General features: G+C 55.7%; 1 protein-coding gene across 1 annotated transcript in view; it reads right to left on the bottom strand.

Annotated features, from left to right (window-relative positions):
• Positions 1-21,289, bottom strand: part of KSR2 (kinase suppressor of ras 2) — a 77,386-nt gene that overhangs the window by 25,617 nt on the left and 30,480 nt on the right. The window contains exons 6-14 of the mRNA XM_065692523.1: positions 14,716-14,785; positions 13,997-14,080; positions 11,700-11,767; positions 10,108-10,232; positions 7,518-7,686; positions 4,945-4,986; positions 4,538-4,604; positions 1,942-1,990; positions 883-1,250 (exon numbers count right to left, since the gene is read on the bottom strand). Coding sequence (XP_065548595.1) covers positions 883-1,250; positions 1,942-1,990; positions 4,538-4,604; positions 4,945-4,986; positions 7,518-7,686; positions 10,108-10,232; positions 11,700-11,767; positions 13,997-14,080; positions 14,716-14,785 — 1,042 coding nt within the window. The remainder of the gene's footprint in view (positions 1-882; positions 1,251-1,941; positions 1,991-4,537; positions 4,605-4,944; positions 4,987-7,517; positions 7,687-10,107; positions 10,233-11,699; positions 11,768-13,996; positions 14,081-14,715; positions 14,786-21,289) is intronic.

The following is a 21,289-nucleotide window of genomic DNA, read 5'->3' as shown; positions in this document are numbered from 1 at the left end:
ACGTGGGAATTCATTGAGAGACAGATAGCTCTGGAAGGGTTTGAGATGGTTTGGAAGATCCCAAATCCCAGCTTGCTCCCAACCAGCTGAAAGAAGCCCCCTCCAGCAGCTTCATCCCCCTGATGCGATGTCCCTGAGCATCACCAGCACCCAGGCAGCAGCTCTTCAACCCCCTTATCTCCCTCCCCTGGCCCCATCCCAAACTCACTCCTATTAGTCCCATACCCAGTTTGGGTGTAACAGAGACAACAGCTTTGGGAAAGGGAGGAAATGCTTCAGGAGACTTCTTGCAAGGCCTCCCACCTCCTTGGAAGTGAGGAGACCCTGTGGATGGGCTCCAGACGTGTGGAGGATGAGCTCTCCTTGCAAGCACCTGGTTTTCCCCCCCCTGCTGCCTTCTGGCTGCTTTACAGACCCTCAGTCCTAACCCTCACACGCTGATGAGCCTTCAGGCACCCAAGTTATTGCTGCTTTATGCAATTAGAGGCTTTCCTGCACTCAAGCATGGTCCAGACCCACCACCACCCAACCAAGGCATCAAGACAGAAGAACCCCAGCCAGTACCGAAACTGCCAATCCCACCAGGTTACATCCCTCCTGATTCGAGCAAATCATTCCTGTCCCTGATTAAAACAAACCATTCCTGTCTCAGGTTCCATTTGTACAGAAGATAAACCTGCCTGGACACACTTGGATGGGTTTTCTTTCTGCTTCGCAGCGTAGATAGCAGCAGATGAAGAGCATCCCTTTGCTAGAGCAGGGGGGGCATGGCCACTCTTTGTGTACCATCTGCTATCATCAGGTGATGGTGTCATCTGGTTAAAGGTGTTTTGGGAAGAAGGAACAACCCCCTCCACACATGAGACGTGGGCTGGGGCTTACCTGGTGATGATGGCGAGGTGCGGAGGGCTCATGCAGGCTCCCATGAAGAGCACCACGTTCTCGTGCCGGGTCTGCCGGTACGCCATCACCTCCCTCTTGAAGGCCTTGAGCTGGTCCTCGTTGTCCCGCTCGATGTCGATGAGGCGGATGGCCACCTCCCCGTGCCAGCGGCCGTGGAAGACCTGCCCGAAGCGGCCCTTGCCGATGAGCTCTCCGATCTCGAGCTGCTCGAAGGGGATGTCCCACTCCTGCAGGAAGATGCTGGTCTGGCTGGCCTTGCGCGGGAAGTTGCGCGTGGAGAGCAGCGAGAGGTTCATCTCTTCGAAGTCATCCTCGGACTCCTGCGCCTCCTCGGGGCCCTCTTCGTTCTGCCGTGGGGCAAAGGCAGCGCGATAGAAACTGCACCCGTGGAAGATACATGGGCAAGGCCCCACTGACCCTCCTACCGCTTGTTCAGACCCAGGGAAACCAGGCAGGTCCCTTCCAAAGGCAACCAGGGGGCAGAAACCCAGATTTACAGGGAGCCATTCATCTGCTCCAGGGTTAAATGCAAGAGTGGGACACACCAGAGCACTTCATTCATTCATCTGAAAGCAGCGCTTCATCCTACCATGGCCAAGCTGTGCCCTGCTAATACAACTGCTCCCACCCTGGCATCCCTGGTCCGCACAGAAGGCACCCCAGGATGGATATGTCTTCTCCCTTCATCTTTGCCCTTAGCTTTCCCCTTGGTTTTTTCCCTATATCTGTTTTCTACAGGAATTAAAGCACCCGTTAAAAGCTGCATCCCCATCCTCACCACCCCGCTCCTTCCCCTCCCCTGTATCTCAGAAAAGCTCATTGAATTCTAAACCTGAGGGCAGACACGAAGCCCATAAGGGTCTCGCTTCATGGGGTGGGCACACGGATGCCTGGGCAGGGCCAGTCCTTGGCCATTAATTCAATCGTCAGCAATTTCATCGCACAGATGTTCAGCTTCTCTGGTTGCTGTGAAATGTGCCCCAGGACATGTATAAAACAAAGGTCTGCTAAGCACAGGAGCAGGTCCTGCTGTCTCACCTCCGAGGTGGGCTCCACTTCAATTTGAAGCAATGGGTTTCCTTCCAGGCTGTTAAAAGGATGATTGCATTAGTGAGAACACAGAGAGGTGGGGAGCACATCGAATCCTGCTTCCCACAGCATCACTGCACCGGCTCTAAAGGGATGTGGGGGGAGAAGAACCAGGCTCGCTGCTCATATGGAGGAACAGCCCCTTCCAACCCACACCCCAGATGTCTCCAAGCCCAAGGCCAGCTCTGGGTGCTCACTGGGAGCAGGGAGGATAATGGGGATATTCATTATTGCATTAATTCATATGGGACGTGTGAAGTTCCAGGGTGGGTTTGGTGATGTGGGAGCATCATCTCCATCCCCCAAAGTGCACAGTGAGGAGGCTGCCTCCCCACCACGTGCCCTGGGAGGTGTCACCACAGGATAACCCAGGGGCAGGCACAGATTTGGCCCCTTGCAGCTTTTGCCCATATCGAGGCAGCGCTGGGGCATGTGCTCATGGTGGTCTCCGAGGTCAGAATCACCTTCCCAATGAACACCAGCCAAAGCACAAGCGCAGCTGATTGGACACCAGAAGGGGAGAAAATGGGGTTTTCAGTCGTCTTTGAGAGGTGGAGGTTTCAAAGACCCTCCCTGCTGTAAGAGCACCCAAATTCATCGCGTTTCCCAGCTCCCTGGGCCAGGGCTCCTCTTCTTCACTTACACAGCACCTCCCAGCACCAGGGTCTCACCGTGCCCAACTGCTAACAGGGAATTAGGGGAATTCTGTGGGGAAGATCAGCTGGAGCAGCTTGGGTGGTTTTGAGCATAATATAGGATATCATCAACTATTATAATCAATAACATAAATAACAGCATCCTTTCCCAGAAAGAGCAAGGATCACAGGAGAGGCTGAACACTCACTGGTCCTGTGCATCCTATCCCGTTCAATAGCCCCTAAAGAGCTATAGGGGATACGTGAATGCACACACAAAAGGAGTCAACTCTGGTATTTTAATCCACATGGAAAACCCAGGGGATGCAGACGGCTTCTGCTGCCCATCACGATGCACGGGCGGCTGCAGGAGCAGCAGCCTCCCCGCTCCTGCCTGCTCTTTAACTCAGGCACGAATACCTGTCTCCCGAGTATTGGAGGCAAAGGCTGGTGTTTAACTCTGTTCTGACCATCCTACTGTCCTGTGATTTGCAGTGGGGTGAGCAAGAGGGGAATCACTGATTTTATGTACTGAAAGCTATTTTCCCATAAAATCCTGCCAGCTCTACACCAAATACCTTGCAAAAAACACCTCAAAGCCCCCAAAAGGCTTTGAATTCACCACGTTGCCATTAACTCCCCAGCTACCAGCAGTGACAGAGGCTCCATCCCCATCCCTCCCATTGCCTCCCCCAGAGGAGGGATCCACTGGACCCGCAGCAGTTGCCAGTGCAGTTTGGGGAGGATGGGGAAGCCAGACACAAACCACATCATAAACCTGAAGCAAGACCCTGTCTGTTAAACTGCTGGCTTGGAATAGCCTTCCGAAAGGGCATTTATCTAAAGGACCAGCAAGCAATAGTGAACTGAAACGTGGGGCACAGGCCTTGGTGAGTGCTGGGATCAGCAGAGCAGCTCAGACTTGACCTGCCAGGGAGAGCTGGTCCTAAGGGCAATGAGATACTGCACTGCCAAACTAACCTCAGTGCAAAGTTTGTTGGACTTGAAACCATCATAGGCATGGCTGCAAGAACCATCTTTGTTAAAACTGTCTCAAAGACCCTGGTTCCCTGCTTATAATTTATCATAGAGTCATGGAGTGGTTTGGGTTGGAGGGGACCTTAAAGCTCCTCCAGTCCCAACCCCTGCCACGGGCAGGGACCCCTTCCACTGGAGCAGCTTGCTCCAAGCCCCTGTGTCCAACCTGGCCTTGAGCACTGCCAGGGATGGGGCAGCCACAGCTTCTCTGGGCACCCTGTGCCAGCGCCTCAGCACCCTCACAGGGAAGAGCTTCTGCCTAAGAGCTCAGCTCAGTCTCCCCTCGGGCAGGTTCAAGCCATTCCCCTTGGCCTGTCCCTACAGGCCCTTGTCCCAAGCCCCTCTCCAGGTTTCCTGCAGCCCCTTCAGGCACTGGAGCTGCTCTCAGGTCTCCCCTTCAGGAGCCTTCTCTTGTCCAGGCTGCCCCAGCCCAGCTCTCTCAGCCTGGCTCCAGAGCAGAGCTGCTCCAGCCCTCGCAGCATCTCCATGGCCTCCTCTGCCCTCGCTCCAGCAGCTCCATGTTTAGTACAAGATTCATCTCTTGGGCTTTGCCTTCTCAGACCAAAAGCCATTCCTATTTCTGATGGTAAAGCACTGGGCACATGCGTTGCTGTGGCCATCAATCAGTCCCCTGCCCTCTCCTTTCAGCCTTTCTCCTCTGTGAGACACGAGCCAGAGCTGTGAGCTAGGTTAGGGCGGCAGGAGCATCCCTGACCACCCACCCCAACTGCCCAAAAGGCATCCCTGAGCCCCAGTCTGGTCCTGCAGAGCCAGGGGAGCACCCATGGGTGCCTGGAGGAGGCGTGGAGCAAAGGATGCTCTGCATGGGCAGGGGAAGGTGATGCTAAAGCAAGAGGAAGGGAAGTACTCACATGGGGTTGGAGTTGACGGGGTGGAGGATCACCTGCGGTGCTCGGGTCGGTGTCTCAGGCACCACATCTGGGGAGGAGAGAGCAGAATAAGAGCAGGTTGGAGGCACCAGGAGCCCCTTCAGTGCTGAAAACCTCCCTTCCTAGAAGCCTGGAACAGTTTGGTTTGGAAGAGTCCTTAAAGCTCATCTAAAGGCACCTTAAAGTTCATCTTTAGGTCCAATTTAGTCACCCTCTTAGCTATAGCTGGGTGTAACTCAGGGCCATCCAGCCCTGCAATAATATAGTGGTTTGGGGGAGAAATCCCACCCCAGCACAACCCCCCTGCACACGTCCAGGGGTTAGGAGAGCCAGCCATGCACCCACCCTCCCAAGGGATAGCTCAGCACCCTGTGCTCGAAGGGACTTACCTGGGAAAATGAACTGCTGCTTGTACTTGTAGTAATGGGAAGCTGGAAAAGAGCAAAGGGGAGTTAAACACCAGCCTGCAGAGGCAGACATTGGAGAGGCTCCAACCTGCACCATGGAACACCAGCCACAGGTCCGGGTCCCCTCCATCCCCTCCATCCCCGTCTCTCTGGAGGATGCAACCACGATGGCACCCAGGGTGCCAAAGCAAGAGCTGGCTCCCATCCAGCCTTCAGGAACCACTTGGCATCATGGAGACAGTGAAAGGGTGCTCAGGCATTGGAACAGGCTGCCCAGGGCAGGGCTGCAGGCACCGGCCCTGCGAGTGCTCACACACCGTAGAGACGAGGCCTCAGTGCCATGGGGCAGGGGTGGCCTTGGCGGTGCTGGGAATGGCTGGACTGGATGATCACAAAGCTCTTTTCCAACCCAGCCGATTCTGCCCACTTTTGCCCGATCCAGCCCATCTATCTGTGCATTTCGTGTGCATTTCTGCCATGCTGTGGAGCAGCGACCTTCCTGCCTGCTCCTGGTGCACTGAATGGTCCCCTGGGGATCACTGCCAAAACCAGTGCTGCAGGAGGGCTCTGGGCGCTGGTACCCTCCATTATCTCCCTACCACCAGTAGGCAAAGCCCAAGAGCTGATTCGACTCCTGCAGGCAGGTCACGGGTATGAAGCAAGGCAGAGATGCTGAGGCCACCAGAGGCTGGCACCAGCTCACAAGGCACCTTGAGCTTCAAGACCCCAAAGGCTGTTCCTCAGCTTCAAGACCCTGAGGAGTGACCCCAGCTCTGCAGCAGGACCCCTGAGCCGGGATCAAAGGAGCTTCGAAGGTGATCCTGGCAGAAGGAGGTCACCTTTCTGCACATTCCAAGCTCAAATCCTAATCCCCAGGATGCCCGTTTCGATGAGATGAGCCACGGAGAGCATTCCGCAAGGGGAGATGAAAGCAGCGACTCCTGCTTTGGGTCACACCAGGTCCCGTTTGCCACAGGGCTCTGCTCATCACAGGCATGGAAGCAGGGAGCAGTGACCCCGCTGAGCTGCTGGGGTCTGATCCTGCCCTGCTCCATTCCTTCTGGCCGGACAAGGAGCTCCTGGTGCTGTGGCAGTGATGGCAGTGAGAGCACGTCCATAAGGAGATGCTGCTGCCCACTATGGGGGCTGCTTCTGTGGCTTGTGCTTTAAACAACATGAAATAACATCTCAAGTGACCTGCAGGGAGGGGTCTGCTCCACAAGTGGTGCACGATGGGGTCACCACATCCTGGATCCTGTCTCTTCCCCCAGACCCAGGCAGGGTGCAGGGCTTGGGGATGTGAATCACTGCCAGCCTGGCTATCACACTGGGAAGATATCAGGATGCTTCTGCTCTGGCTGGAGCACCAGGAACCCAGTTAAACTGGCACAGAACCCTTTTGGCAGGCATTCTGTAGAGTTCTCCTAGCACTTGGATGTGCCTGACTTTGGGAGCAGGAGATGGATTCGATTCCCTCCTTAACAATTGGGTTCAGCTGCTCCATGGGTTGCTCAGTGCTTCCTCACAGCTCCTCCGCTGTCTCCCTCATGCTCCTCCAGCATCCCAGGCATTCCAGAGACCTGTGCGCAGCTGCAGCCTCTCCAGGTATGTGCTGTTTGCCTCCCTGCTGGACCAGTTCCTTATCCTTGGAGGTTTAGGGATGCAGGACCCTCCCTGCTGCTGCGCCATCAAAGGGCACAGACCAAACAGGGGTCACCAGGCATGAGTGCTTCAGCATCTAGAGATGGGTCAGGGCCGTGGCTCCCCTCCTCTCCCCTCACCAGGCCCCTTTTGGGAAGGGCTGGAGGGGCAGATGGGTGGATGAGGACACCAGAGGCACCCGGCCCTGTGAGGAGCGATGCTGAGACATTCCCTCCAGGAAGGGACCTTCCCTGGAGCAGCAGCACTGCGCCAAGGACATCCCAAAGGCAGCAATGCTGGGTCAGCCTCTGGCACATCCTCAGGCTACAGGAGCTTTTCTATCTGTTTAATGGAACTCCTGTTCCCTGCAGCCAAATTGCCTCTTCCACCGTTCCTGAAGAGACTGAGCTGCAGGAACAGATGGGTCCCAGGTACCCACACAAGACTCGGTGGGACAAGCTATATCAGATACCCTCAGCAACAGCTACACCCCACTATCACCCCACACACACTGCCTGTCACCCCAAAGACGCAGTGAAACCAACCCGTTACCCTTGTAGAGGGGTAAGACTTTGTTTCCCATTTGCTGTTGAGGCAGTACAGGGGCACACACTTTCATGCCTGGAAAGGTTTCTGTAGCCTCAAGCACATCAGGTCACCCAGAGAGGCTGTGATGGCTCCATCCTTGGAGCTTTCAAGACCAAACTGCATCAAGCCTCCACCTCTGACCCTGCTTGAAGCAGGAGGCTTGAGTAAAGACCGCCAAGCTCCCTCCCAACCTGAATGATCCTAAACTCATCTTTGCTGCTCATTTCTGCCCCCAGCTTTTCCCCATCCCAGGGTAAGCCCAGAACAGGCATCAGCCGGACCAGACCCTTATCCCAGGAGCAGATGCCGAGGGGAGGACACGGTACCTGGCAAGTTGAACTGCTTCTGCTGGCGCGGGCACTGCGGGGACGGGTGCAGGGGGGACGGAGGGGTCGCGCTGGGTGGCAGCGGTGGGGCTGGCGAGGAGGGGGTGGAGGAGGTGGTGGACGAGGGGTTGCTGCTGGAGTCTGGCTGGTAGGGCACCGGGATGTGGTCCTGCAGGACACGGGGAAGGAGAGAAGAGAGGAGTCAGTGGGAGCGGTGCACCCCGAGGCGCTCCGGTGCTGAGGACCTGGGTGACAAGTGAGGGCTACGCAGGTCATCCCAGTCCCCTGTTTCCAAAAGCCCTAGAAAACAACCGGAGCCACAGCCAAAGCTGTATTCGCAGTGTGCACCCAAAACGGGGCTCCTTTGTGGCCCTTCCCTGCTGCGCACCCACACTGCGGGCTCCCCAACCCGGCTGGCTGGGGATGGCCACCAAGACCAGAGCTGGGGGCCACATCCCTGGGCTTGGTCCCTAAAGGCATCAAGGAGCTGGTAGCTTCAGCTGACCTCCTTCAAGCCAAGTACCCAGTGCCTTGCTCAGAGCGCTGAGGCAGAGCTGAGAGGATCAGCCAGCACATCCCAAGCCATCCCTTGCTCTTTATCACCCCTTCCTAATCAAGGCAAGGATGGCAGCTTTAGGAGTGCGTCTGCCGGCTCACTGTGATGGGTGAGAAAGGACCAGCTGGGGGCAAACAGGGAGCAGAACCCACCTGGATATCTTAGATCTGAGAAAGGAAAACTGAGGCCACCTTGCTCGTGGCCTTGCTTCCCAGTGAGACACTTGATGGGGTCTGACCTTCAGCAGCACCGAGCACTCCCACCTCCCAACCCATACCAAGATCCCTCCAAGGCTAGAAAACCTGCACCAGCCTCCCCCAGACTGATTAGTTTTAGATGAGCTGGGCTTTCCAGGAAACCCACATTTATTCCATCCTGACACACAGGAGGATCGTGGGTAGATAAATCACCATTTAAACCAATGCTGAAGGCCACTAAACAGTCAGACGTCAATGGTATTCGCAGAGAATGGAGTCTCTCTAAGGAAATGCTTTCAGAAACATCAAAGTAAGAAGTGGACTTTGTTGCATAAAGCGTATTCATAGAGGAGACTGTGACCAGAATGGGAGTGCTCAGGTTAAAACCAAATATAAATACATATATATGATGTTGAGCATCATCACGCTCTGGTTAGAGGAAAGCTAAGGTGAAAGGACTGCGTTACAGAGGCAGAAGAAAGAGGGCTGATGCCCTTTGCACCCAAAGCCTTTAGCAGAGCTGAGTCACTTCGCTGCTGCCCTCTCATAAATGAAACAAATCACTGGAAGGACAGGCACTAAGAGGGAAAATGCAGCTCTATTTCCTCTGAAATAGAAGAGCAGTAGCTCTTCAGCCTCAAAAAGCCATTTGCACCACCCCTTCACAGCAACAGAGCAGATCATTACTCATACACTAAGGGTGTCCTAGGAGATTTAGGTTTATAAACTGCATCCTCAGAGCATCACCTGGTACCCAGCCTGTGCCGAGAGCCAGAGGATGCTGAGGAGCTGCGGATGCTGCCAGGCTGTGGGAAGCCAGGGTTTTCACATCCTCTTCCCCATCACAACAAGGATTTCCCTTGCTTTGAGTGCTTCCAGCCTGCAGACTCCTCACCCTGCTCTGCCTCCAGCTGCCCATCGGGAATCTCCCACTGAAGGCAAAATAACCCACGTCAGGTCTATTGCTATTAATGCAGAGCAGGAGCAAGCCTGGCACATGCTCAGGTCCAGCTTTGCCATGGACACAATCAAATTCTGGACTTCTTTCATTTGTAACAATAAATCTGTCATTTATGGAAGTCTCAGGTGGTAGCAGGGGCCTCAAACCACCCCAAATTCAGCTTAGATCTGGAGGCTGAGAGGCCACAATGCAGCAAGAGCAGTGAGGGACAGGGTATTCTGAAGGTGCTGATCCCATTTGATATTGAAAAGAAATAACCTCAGCAGATGCAACCCACACTGGCAAACCCAAAGGAAACCATCACGGCTCATCCTGCCTCCACACCAAGCACAGCCTTGCTTTGCTCCTTGAATTAGTATGGTCCATGGGATTATTCTTGGTTTAAGGCCCCGAGCAGGTTTCTAGGCAGCACCTACCCATACACTGGTGCCCACATCAGCCCCATAGCAGTGGATGCGCTTGGAGACCCATGGAGACACCTACAAAGCCTGGGCCTGGCAGACGGCTATGGGGCTGGAAGATACCCCATCCTGGAGACAACCCACCAGTCCCCTCCTGCCCCAGCCACAAGCTCAGGGCATGGTCCCTTTTGCTCTTCAATTCCTCCCTTTAGGAATTACTCTGCAAGCTGTGCTCCCACCCAGCAAACGGGATTGATGTTCCCAAAGGATGTGCCCTGGGAAAGCTGCGGTTCCTCATTCAAGGAGCACCCCTGTTGGGAAATAGGGTGGCAAAGCCTGAGCTGGGCTGCTCAGACCACCCCTTGTCGGCAGGAGCAGCAGCTGCACGCACAGAACCACCAAAAGCTGCAGGTATTTGGGCAACCCGGGGCTGGACACGGCCGGGGCAGGCAGGAAGAGGGTGCCGGGGGCTCACCTTGTTGAGTTTGTTGGTTTTGGGGAGCGTTTGGCTGACGTGCAGGTCCGAAAACCGGGGCGGTTTGCGCAAGGGGTTGTTGATATCGCAGGGCACCGACTCTGTCCGGACTAACCTTGCTGGATTAAGAAGGGAGAGAGGGGAGAAGGGAATGGAGAGGAGGGGGAGAGAGATGGAGACACATCAAAGCTCCAAAGGGGCACGTTGAGGCCACCCTGCGCTTGCAAACTGCTATTGAATCGCTCTCCAAAGCAAGCCCCAGCAGCACCTCCGGCTGCTGAAGATGAGCCCCAGGACCAGCCTTTGGGCTCCCCCCTGCCCCCAGGATACAGCCAAACCCCACCAGGACATGGGGGGCTTAAAGCCCCTGGTGTCAGGATGCAAACTGCACCTTTCTCCCCCTGCTAAGGGGGTCAATTCGGGAGGCTCAGCATCTGCCACAGCCACCCTGTCCTGAAGAGCATCAGGAGGAGGCATCATCCTCTTCCTCACTGCAGTTCATTGGGATGAGGGGAAGGAGCTGGCTCAGAGCATCCTGCTCTCAGCAGGGAGATTCTGGTGGGGGGGGGGAAGCCAGCCTCCGTCTTGGGGGACTCAGGAAGGGGCTGGCTGCAAGGCATTATATTTAAGAGCTTGTTTTGGTGGGGGCCATTTCACTGATGCTGAGGCCACCCGCAAAGCCACGCTGCTCCTTGCTTTCATGCTAAAACACACAGTGGGCATCTCTGCCCCTTGCAGCATTGCAGGCTGTAATTCCTGCCCATCCCAGGATGTAGGATGCTGCTTTCCCTGCCTCCGGGTCAGGGTTTGCAGCGGCTCAGAGCATGACATGGGGGTCTTCAACCCAAATCTGCCGCAAGCAAGGGCATGGGGGTCAGTGCAGGGGCTGCAAAATTGCCCCTCTCTGAGCCACAGCATCCTCACTGGCCCTGCGAGTGCCACCAGCGCAACGCATCTCCCCATAACTAAACCAAGGAGCGTGTCTGTGGTGGTGTTGAACACAGAGTAGCAGCCTTAAGAGCTCAGAATTGAAGGCAACAGAAAGCGGAAGCGTTTCCCTTAGGTGGTCACAGTCCTTTGGCCGTTGGGGAGCCAAAAATCTGGAAGAAAAGAGGTGGGAAGCGGCGCCCGTCGTCCTGCTGCAAAGTTCTCCCTCCTCCGCGGGGTTAGGACGGGCTCTCCGGGAGAAGAGCGGGGTAAAGCAGCTCCAAAAGCACCGCGAGCATCTGCAGGGCCACATCCCCGTGGCGGGGACCCCCATGCACCGAGATGCCGCGTCCGCCCTAAGCTCTGAACGGTAGCGAAAGGCTAAAACCTGTTGCACTTACCCCGTGCGGTGGGGAATCTGAAAAGAAAAGGAGGCAGGGGAAGGGTGGGTGGAAGTGGTTTGCAATGCAAATCTGCCTCGCCCCGCACGGCTCGTCTCCCTACAAGCGGAAAAAACGGTGGGTAACGTCTCCACGGAGAGCCCGAGCGGTTCGGGAGCCTCCGGCACAGCAAGGAGCAGGCTCCCGAATCGCCCGGGGGGCTGCTGGGATGTTCTACCCGCTGGCAGCGTCCACGGAGGCAGAAGGAAGAAGGAAGGTCCTTACCTCCGCGGTGGATGATCAGCAGGTGACACGGAGGGGCCTCTTTGGTGCATTTGTTGTGGCACTTGAGCCTAGCGGGGAACAGAGGAAAAGGTGTGAGGAGACAGGGATCAAGGAGCATCGTGGCACGGGAGGAGGGATGCGGATGGGAGCAGGGAGCATCGCTGCGGAGCGAGGACCATTTCTGCACCCGGGAAGGTGGCTTGGTGCTGTGCACAGCCCCTGGGTGTCCGCTCCCGTGGGCGAACCTTGCCAGATCCCTGCAGCTTGCCCTCAGGAATAACCACAATTCCCAAGCAGCTTCCCAGGCTGCAGGCACAGGGGTAAGAAGTGGTCCAGGGTGCATGTCCCAGAGCATCCAGGGGGTTGGCTGGGAGGATGCAGAGGCAAACAAGAGCCATGGCAAGTGCATCAGGCCCAATGGAGGGATGCAGGAGCCCCCAGACCTCGGGTGCTGCTCAGCTCCAGGGGCACCAGGCACCCAGCACCCAGCTGGAGGGTGCCCAATATTGTCACTTGTGCCAGGCTTGGCTGAAAGAAGAGGAGCAGAGCCCTGAGCTCTGTGGAAAGCCCTGGCCACCATTCACTGACACTGCTTTCTGCTTAATTAAATACAGGGGCAGCAGAGGGGAAGGAAGAGACTGCCCAGCCCCTTTGGCTCCCAGTGAATCCCTGCCACTGTGCCCTCCTCTCCTCGCTTTAATACCAGGACATTGAACAACGAGAGCATTTATGACCGGGTTGAATATTTTGCAGGAGTCTATGGAGGTCTTCACCCCTGGGTCCTGCATAGAGGCATGAGCAGGCTCCTGCCTCCCCCAAACCTGCTTTAATGAGGGATGGAAAAGAGTCTCCAGCTCCTGCTCTACCCCAGTGAAGGGGAGGGAGCCACAGGGGAAGAGGCAAAAAGGAGGCAAGGACTGAAAAAACCAAGGGTAAGGGATGAAAAAAGACTGCAGCTCCAAGTCAATGAGCTGGGTAATGAAAATTCAGGAACTGTGCATGTTAGCTTTTATTACAGAACCATTCCTAGAGGGAAAGGCAGAGATTAATTTGCTGTTGGAGGCTTGGGGGGGGTTGGGGTCTGTTTGTTTGCTTTACCTGCTTGTTTCCCTCCTGTTCCTGGGGGAAGCTGGGCAACCTGAGCACTTCCCATTCCCTCTAACTTCTTACAACCAGGGAACCGGTTTGCTTCTTTCCTGAGTGACTACAGGCAGCAGGATCAACACAGAGCCGGAGCATTACAGGCGCAGGTCCTGCATCCCTCATGCATGGGGACCAGCCCTGGGCAGGCAGGGCAGGCAGAGCAGGCAGGCAGCACCGCGTCCTGCTGCTTGAGCACTGAATGCAATAGGAATCCCCACTTTATGTATTTGATAATATCACTTCCAGAAAGCCACCATCAGCTGCAGAGTAATGGGGCATTTCTTATCCACATTTTAATCCCAATTTGCTAATTCATCAGCATTTAATCAATGGCAACAGCGATCGTTATCACTTCATAGCTCCAGCTAACTCAGTTACTCACGGTCAATCAGCTTATTCCCAGCACTCATCCCTAGAAAAGGCAATCCTGTCTCCAGAAGCAGCTTTTCTAAGTGCTGATGGCTGCATGATACCGTGTAAGAGCTGGGCTCTGCCAGGTTGGGATTTAAAGCAGTAGAAGTGGCCTCTGTGCCCCACTCTTTATCCATCCCTATCCAATTTTCCAGCCCTATCCAACTTCACAGCCAGCACAGCCTCTCTCTATACTGCTGCTTGGGGTGGGTTGGCTCCTTGGTGCCATGACATTGCCAGGGAACAGAGGCCCCCAAGCCTTTTGCTGCTGCAAGAAATAGAGGATACAACCCAGGCTGTGGATGAAACCCATCTGATGCCCAGAGCTACCCTCGATGCTCTGGACCAAGCTGCTCTTGGCCCCTGGTCCAGCACATCCCTCCCATTCTCGCCGGTAGATAACTTCACAGGTAACCCTACAACACGGGTGTCTAAAGCCAGGCCAAGGATGGAGATGAGCAGGGAGGCTGTCAGGATCCAACTCGGAGCTCTGGAGCTGAGGTCTGGTGGGCAGCATCCTCCCCAAGGACCCCACTCCCATCCCCAGCATACAACCTCAGCCCCGTTTTAGGGTGCCCTTCACCCAATTTCATGCCTCATCACAGCATCCTATGGGGCTGAGCTGGAGAGAGGCTGGTTGCTTTCCCCATGCCTGTGCCCCTGCTTGGCTGCAGCAGTAAAACCCCAGTTATCCCCATTCCAACAGGAAGGAGCAGCCCCACAGCTCCAGCCCCACGCCGTACTTGCAGTTCTTGCATTTTAAGCCGAACAACATTCCTTTCCCGCAGACGGTGCAGGTCTGAGACATCCAGTACTTGGTGGAAAACCTGAGGAGAGGGACACGGAGAGTGGCCAGAGAGAGAAGAAGCTGAACCACCCCATCCATGCTCCTGCAGGAGCAGCTCCCAAGCCTCCCTTAACTCCCGAGCCCTGATTTATCCTCTCCTGGCTGCCTTTGTGGGTGTTGAGGCATCATTCTAGGGGTGCCAAAGCACAAATCTGAGCTCCCCCTTGTGCAGAAGGGAGACCAAACTGGCCAGGATGGGCATTAGGCACTGGTTGAGTGCAGCTCCCCATCTCTGCTCTGGTCAGAGCCCCCAGAACACCCCCCTGCCCTGGGACCCCAAGGTTCCAGTCCATTGGAGAAGCTTCTGCCCCATTGAATAGCAGAACCAAGGCTATTTCCAGATCTTCTCCTCCTTGAGGTAGATATGGAAGGGCAATAATCCAGAGATGGGAAATGTGCTGAAGGTTGGCAAGGTCATGGATAATACACGACTTATTGACAGCAACTCCAGCCTTATCTAAACCAGATCTAAACTGAGATGGAATTTAAATGGGCTTCTAGGGCAGCCCAGCTCAGCATAGGAAGCTGGGGAACAGCCCCGAGCCCCCCCTTCTGGACTAGGGATAGAAAGGGAGATGCTCATCACCGGCATTGGGGGATTCACTGGTTGGGTACCTGTGTTTTATGGAGTTTCCTAGATCTCGACGGGGGATCTGTGGGGACCAGCGAGGCACTGACAGCGTATCTGCAGGAGAGGAGAGACAAGGAAAACCATCAGGTGGTGACAAGGGTGGCAGCCAGGGTCCCGGCTTTGGGCGAGGGGAGCAAAGGGTGCACACAAAAAGGAGGGGTTTGCCCATTATTTCCCCTTAGACGTGATCCCTTTCTGGAAAGCAAGAGGCCTCTGCCCTTGTGCTTGGGTCTGCAGGACACTGGAGTCTCCTGCTCCCCGCATCACAACCCCCAGCACCCACTTTGGGCCAAAGAGAGAGGTGCGAGGCGATGCCCCCACTCCATGGGTGCTGCACCCATGTGCACTCAGAGAGGGGTTGCAGAGCTGTCGGAGCCACGTCCAAACAAGAAAGGGAAGACGGAGCTGAAGCTGCATCCTTTATTAAGGAGCCACCACATCCTGCGGTCGCACCACATCCTGCGGTGCCTAAAGAAAGGCACTTTAACTGGGCGTCAAGGAGAAGAACAAAGTGAAAAGCAGCCTCAGCACTCTCCTAAGGGAAAAGGAGGGAGGGAGAAGGAGTAGCAGGACCCTGGCTGGGTAAGGAAGAAGAGAGAAGTTCATTAGCGCCCGCTGGAGCAGGCACTGCCATGCCTGGGCTCCACATCCCCCTTCAGCCTCAGCAAGGGCACAGACCCTGCTCCTCCTCCCCTGCCACGGGAGCGGTGCTGCCCGCAGGCTGCCAGCAGTGGGGCTGTGCCAGGGATTCAGAGGCTGGATGTTCAATAAGGGCTTCCAGAGGCTTCCCGGGCACCAGCGACCAGCCCCAGCACGGATCCGAGCCCGGCCGTTTGCTCAGCACGCCGGCAAATCCCTCACCAAACACACTTCCAATATCACCCCTGCGAGCGGGGAGAGCCACTGTTTGCTTTAATATCCCCTTTTAATATAGCGGGCGGCGCGGTGCTTTAATTGCACTCCCTTTCTGAAGGTTACATTTACATCCCTCTTCCATGCAACGCCGTTAAAAGCCTCAGGAGCGTCCTAAAACACATCCATCCCCAGCACCTCCCTTACTACACCAGCTCACCCAGCTCACCCCTCAGGCAGAGCTGGCAATGAAGATGTTGAAGGGCTACAAAGTCAATTAAGGTAATTGCTGCCCCAGCCCCGCGGTGGCTGTTTTAGGCATTGCCAATATTCCTGACCACGCTTCTCACCACCTCCTGAGCCCGCATCCCTCCCACCACCATCTGCAGCCTCCTGGGGATGTCCAGCAGCCCCAGAGGTGATGCTCTGAGGAGCGGGACGGCTCCACACGCAAGCACATCCCTCCCGCAACATCATTGTCTCATCAGTAAATCGCATCAGACAAGTAAGTCCCTGTTGCCCGTCCCCAGCGCTGGTCCTTGATGAGCTGAACACCTGGACAAGAACAGCTCCTCTCCCCGAAGTGAATCACATCCTCTGCTTTACCAGCCACAATTTATTTCCACTAAGGTTCTGATGGCCTCAATTAAATCCTGCCATCCCGGCGAGGAGGAGAGGGGACGTAGGCAAAAGCATCTGAGCCTTTTAATTACTTTCTAAATGTGCTCGCTGCAAAAATGTATTAGAGTGTATCGGGGATTTTAACCTCCTACCAGCAATGAGCCCTACGTGATTCACAGCTCATTATGCTCATTAGAGGGAACGATACATGGAGGATCGTGGTGTTTAACAATAGACCTGCTCATTGTAGGAAAGAAAACAAGCAAAGCAGGGCAGGAGGGAGGGAACAGCCCCCAGGGCTTGGGGGGCTTTGAAATTCATTGGTGATTCTCCCTTCAACTTGCACAAGTGAGATTCCCCCCCGAAGGAAAAGCGGATTGTCCTGGTGCGACAGGGAATCTGGGTGGTGCCCAGAGGGAAGGTGGAAATGCAGCAGCCTCCCAGCCAGCGCAGAGGGAATGTTCTCCTCAACAATCCACATTTGCCACAATGAGATGTAAATGCAAGGAAAAGCCCTTCATAAGCTCAGGATCACGTCTTGCTGCTGAGGGGAGTGCTTGGCTTTGTCACAGGGACCCTGTGATGGAGAAGTGCCAGCCCCAAGGTGCTGTGGCTGCCCCACAGCATCAGGATGAGCTGGCCCTCGTGAGCTCTGAAGCATGACAGCCCATTCCGCACCTCCCTCCCTGCTCCTGCTGCCGGCAGCTCAGCACCCCGCGCAATGACCATGTGCAACTGATGCCTCCCGACCTCCCTGCCCGCGTGTCAGTCATTACACGTTTATCACCATCAGCCTCCTTTATGGCTTGATAATCAGGGCTCTCTCAGCCATCATTCCCTCTCACAGGCGTGTGAGGGCTGGTTTAGGATGGTTTTCCCCTTCTCTCCAAGATGGAATTTAATGGGCACGGGTGTGATTTCCCACAGTAGAACGCAGCTGGTACCCATTGAGCATCCAGCGGGGCCAAGCATCATCCCTTTCCCACCTCCCCATCACCTAGAGGCACCCTCAGAGGCTAAACCCTGCTCCTCAGTGGAGCAGTCCCACCCAGCACATTGATCCCCATAGAGCACCCAGTGCCAGGGGATACCACCCAGACACCCCAAAACACCCACTGCTTTCCTTCCCCGCAGCATCGCGCCGGCAAAGGCCAGGGCTCCTGCACAGCTCATCCTTGAGTCAACAGCCTGCGCCTGATGGGATCAAGGGAGACAGGGAAGGGGGGAAGCGCCCGGACGGGGGGTGACAGCCGCCTCCGGCACGTCGGTGACAACAGACACGGAGAGGAGCCCGGCTCGCCGCGGTGACAGGCAGCGGTGACAGGCACCACCGGTCCATGAGTGGCACCCGCGCGCCTCGGAGGTGACAGGGACCTTGGCCGTGACGCTCTCCTCGCCCCCGCTGCCATCCCGGGTGTGGATGTTTCCCCTTCACTCCCTGTCTGTGGGATGCCCGGGAAGAGAAGAGCAGCCAGAGCTCCCCTGGTGCTTTGGGTCTGGGTTTCCACCCTCCCTTGGGGCACATCAGGAGGGCAGTGATACCCCCAGCCCCAACACCGTCACTGAATACAGGGGGGGCATCACCTGGGGCTGGTTCGTGCCAAACCACACCAATGGGGACCGTGCTTTGGCACAATACTCCCCTCCCTCCTTTCCTGGCACCTTTCTGGATGCCCAGGGAATTGGTGTGAATGTGTTATCCATCACGGCGACAGCCCCATAAACAAACCCTCCTCCTCCTACTACAACAAACGGCGTCAGGCAATGCTCACATTATGAATGGGATGGATAAAATCGATGGAAGTGCACTTGGAAAGCATCCCGGGATGAATCACCGCAAGGCTGAGGGACAGCCAGGAGACTTTGCACTTGCCTGTAGACGTCCTACAGACCCGCATCCACCCTGAGCAGCCACCAAAACGCTCCAGGCACCAGCCCCAGCGTGCTTGAGTCCCCCAAAGAGAATATGGGGTGACACTGGGGTGAAGCCTCCTCCCAAAACAGCTCAACAATCTCATAGAAGACAACCAGGACAGGGCTGGTGTCAGGTGTGTTTACCACAGCACACCCAACCAGAAACAGCAGCCCGGGGCCGTATGATGGGGAAGGATGCTGCAAAGGTTCATTGGATCAGCCTGGTTTGAAGGGACCTTAAAGCTCATCCAGTCCCTCCATAAGACACCCCAGTCCTCACTCGAGCTGGCTTTAGGGCCAAACTAGGAGGGAAGAGATCCCCAAAGAGCTCAGCAAGGAAACTGCAGCAATGCTCAGGGCAGCAGCTTCCCCTCCCCATGCCACAGAATCACAGAATCAACCAGGTTGGAAAAGCCCTTTAAGCCCATCCAGTCCAACCCCAGCACTGCCAAGGCCACCACTGACCCATGGCACTGAGCTCTCGGCTCCACGGGGTGTGAGCACTTGCAGGAGCCACGTAGGATTCAACCTGAAACAGGAGCGAAACCTGCCCATGGCAAGCATCCTGCACACAATCCCTGCCAGGTCCAAGCCCTGCAGTGTCCCTGCTGCGGATGGAGGCATGGATGGCCCAGTGCAGTGGGATCACCCACAGCAGCCGAAGGCGGCTGAGCTATGTGCAGAGCACCTCTTGTAAGAGTCACCCTACAGTCCCACAGCCCCTCTTTGCAGAGTGACAACCCTGTTTATCCAGCTGAAATGTCACATTCAGCCACTTCGCTGCCTCAAAGACTCTCATTGGGATTTCCCACCCCAGTCCACAGCCCTGCAGGGTCAATTGGCTTTACCTATTCAAAGCTGGGTTCTCTGGCTCCGCACGGCACTGCTGGCATAGGAAACCCTTCCGCTGCCCGATGGCAAAGCAGCCAGCTGTGGCCAGCTGTGGGCTGCAGGGAGCTCCCAGCTGGGCTGCCAGCACATCCAGGGAGTGCTCCCATCATGGCTTGTATGGCTGCAGGGCAGGTTCAGGGAGAAGAAGAGCACTGATGGTCACAGAGAAATGGTGGCCCCCTTGGAAAGTCCCCTGTGAAGGGGGTTTGGGCTGGAGCAGGGTTAAGGAGAAAGGGTTGGGAAGGACCTTGAGCACTTCCAGCTCCAACCCCTGCCCCGGGCAGGGACCCCTTCCACTGGAGCAGCTTGCTCCAAGCCCCTGTGTCCAACCTGGCCTTGAGCACTGCCAGGGATGGGGCAGCCACAGCTTCTCTGGGCACCCTGTGCCAGCGCCTCAGCACCCTCACAGGGAAGAGCTTCTGCCTCAGATCCAGCCTAAATGTTGGCCCGTTCTGGAGAACACCAAGCAGGGGACCTGCTCTCGATGCACACGGTGACAGTGGCTGGATTTGCAGTGGAGGGGGGACAGGCTGAAGAAAGCAATGCCAGCCACCTCCAGGTCACCCAGGTAACAGAGACACAAACAAGACCTACTCGACAAGAGCCTTTACAGTCAAAAGGAGAAGACCCAACCTGATTTCTGGTGCCTGTAGCAGAGTCATGGGGTGTGGAATCCTAAATCCTGTTTCCAAGTAACGACACATCTCTGGTGGTCACTTGTTCACTGCGGGCGACCAGGCGCACCAAGAGAGGGGCCTGGTTGCAGCCCAAGCATCTTCTGTCCCTCAGCCATGGGCTACTCCAGGGCCAAGCTGGAGCTCAAGAGCATCCCAAAAGTCTTTACTTCCCTTCCAAGGGCTGTTAAGGGAAAACACCATTTCCGAACCCAAGTTCACAGGGATCCTGGCCCTGCGTGGAGAGGACTTTACCCCTCCTGCAGGGTTTGTGCTGCAGGAGAAAGATCCTCCTTCACAGCTCTCTTCCAGCCCTCACGCTCTTGCCGTGGCAATCAGCTCTTATCAGGGCAAAGTGGCTGTTAAAAACAAGTGAGAGGCATCCAAACCCGCATCCGAGTGGGACCAAAGGTGATTTAGATGGGAGCATGCTCCTGCCACAGGCAGCAAGACACGCTGCCTGTTGAAAAGAGATCACTGAGAGACAGCCAGGGAGGAAAAGGGTCTGGCCAAGGGCTTGCCGGGCTCTTCTCCTGCATCTCAATCCATCAACAACAATAGTTTGCTCTTTCGGTGCTTAGGGAAGTCATTCCACGTCAATCCAGGGCATACCTGGTGATGCCAGGCTGATCCCTCCAGGGAAAAAGGGAAGGGGCGTTTTGCTGTTGGGTTTTTATAGAGGTTTAGGTACTCATGGTCATAGGGATGGGATATTAGGGAGCAGCCTTCCAGTATCTGAAGGGGGCTACGAGGATGCTGGAGAGGGACTCTTCATCACGGACTGTAGGGATAGGACAAGCGGTGATGGGTTGAGACTGAAACAGGGCAAGCCCAGGTTAGATATAAGGAAGAAGGATGTGCCAGTCTTCCTACAGGGTCACAAACCAGAAAGCAACCATGGAAGCAGACAGAAACCTGGGGTGCAGCTCCAGGACAAGGCCACCAGTACAGAAATGATGCAGAAATACGAGATAAAAAAAAAAAAAACATCATTTTTTGGCCTTCCCTCCTATTTTCCCCACAAGTCCCTGGGATTAAGGGTCAGTGAGTGGGTGGATGCTGAACCCACCAGGACCAAACGGTTTCAGTGATGCTAAAACCTCTCAGTGGGGATCAATGTCTCATGTCTAGCCCTCATAACAAACACGTACAGCAGCCAAGAAAGGTGGAGAACAGAGGGAAATGCAAAGAGACACCTCGCCAGCAGTGCTAGTCACTTGATAGCCCATCACTTCTCATCGCATCCCGCTCCTGCCATGCCGCATTCCATCAGGTTATCACACCGCGGGATGTAATCCAATGCAACAAGACACGGTGGGGGGGGTGTTGAGAACAGGTCTTGTTTCTTGGTTTCTGCTCTGCTCATCTCCATCCTTCCGGGCTGAACTCAGCTGATGCCACAGGGAAAGAGCAATGGAAAACTACCCCTTGCTCCAGGCAAACCTGCTGAGAGCCAGGCCCATGGACATCTCCAGATGCCCGCAGAGCTCCTGACAGGTCCCACTGTCCCCAAAGACAATGAAAGGGGAGCAAAGGGATGCCAGAAATGGCTCGATGAGACTTCAGTGACCCCAAACAGCAGCTGGTTGGTGTAAACCAAAGACAG

Source organism: Lathamus discolor, chromosome 12 (genome assembly GCF_037157495.1).
Source record: "Lathamus discolor isolate bLatDis1 chromosome 12, bLatDis1.hap1, whole genome shotgun sequence".
In the NCBI taxonomy this organism is placed as follows: Eukaryota; Metazoa; Chordata; class Aves; order Psittaciformes; family Psittacidae; genus Lathamus; species Lathamus discolor.
Note: the sequence above shows the minus strand (reverse complement) of the source record. Positions and strands in the feature narration are given on the sequence as shown.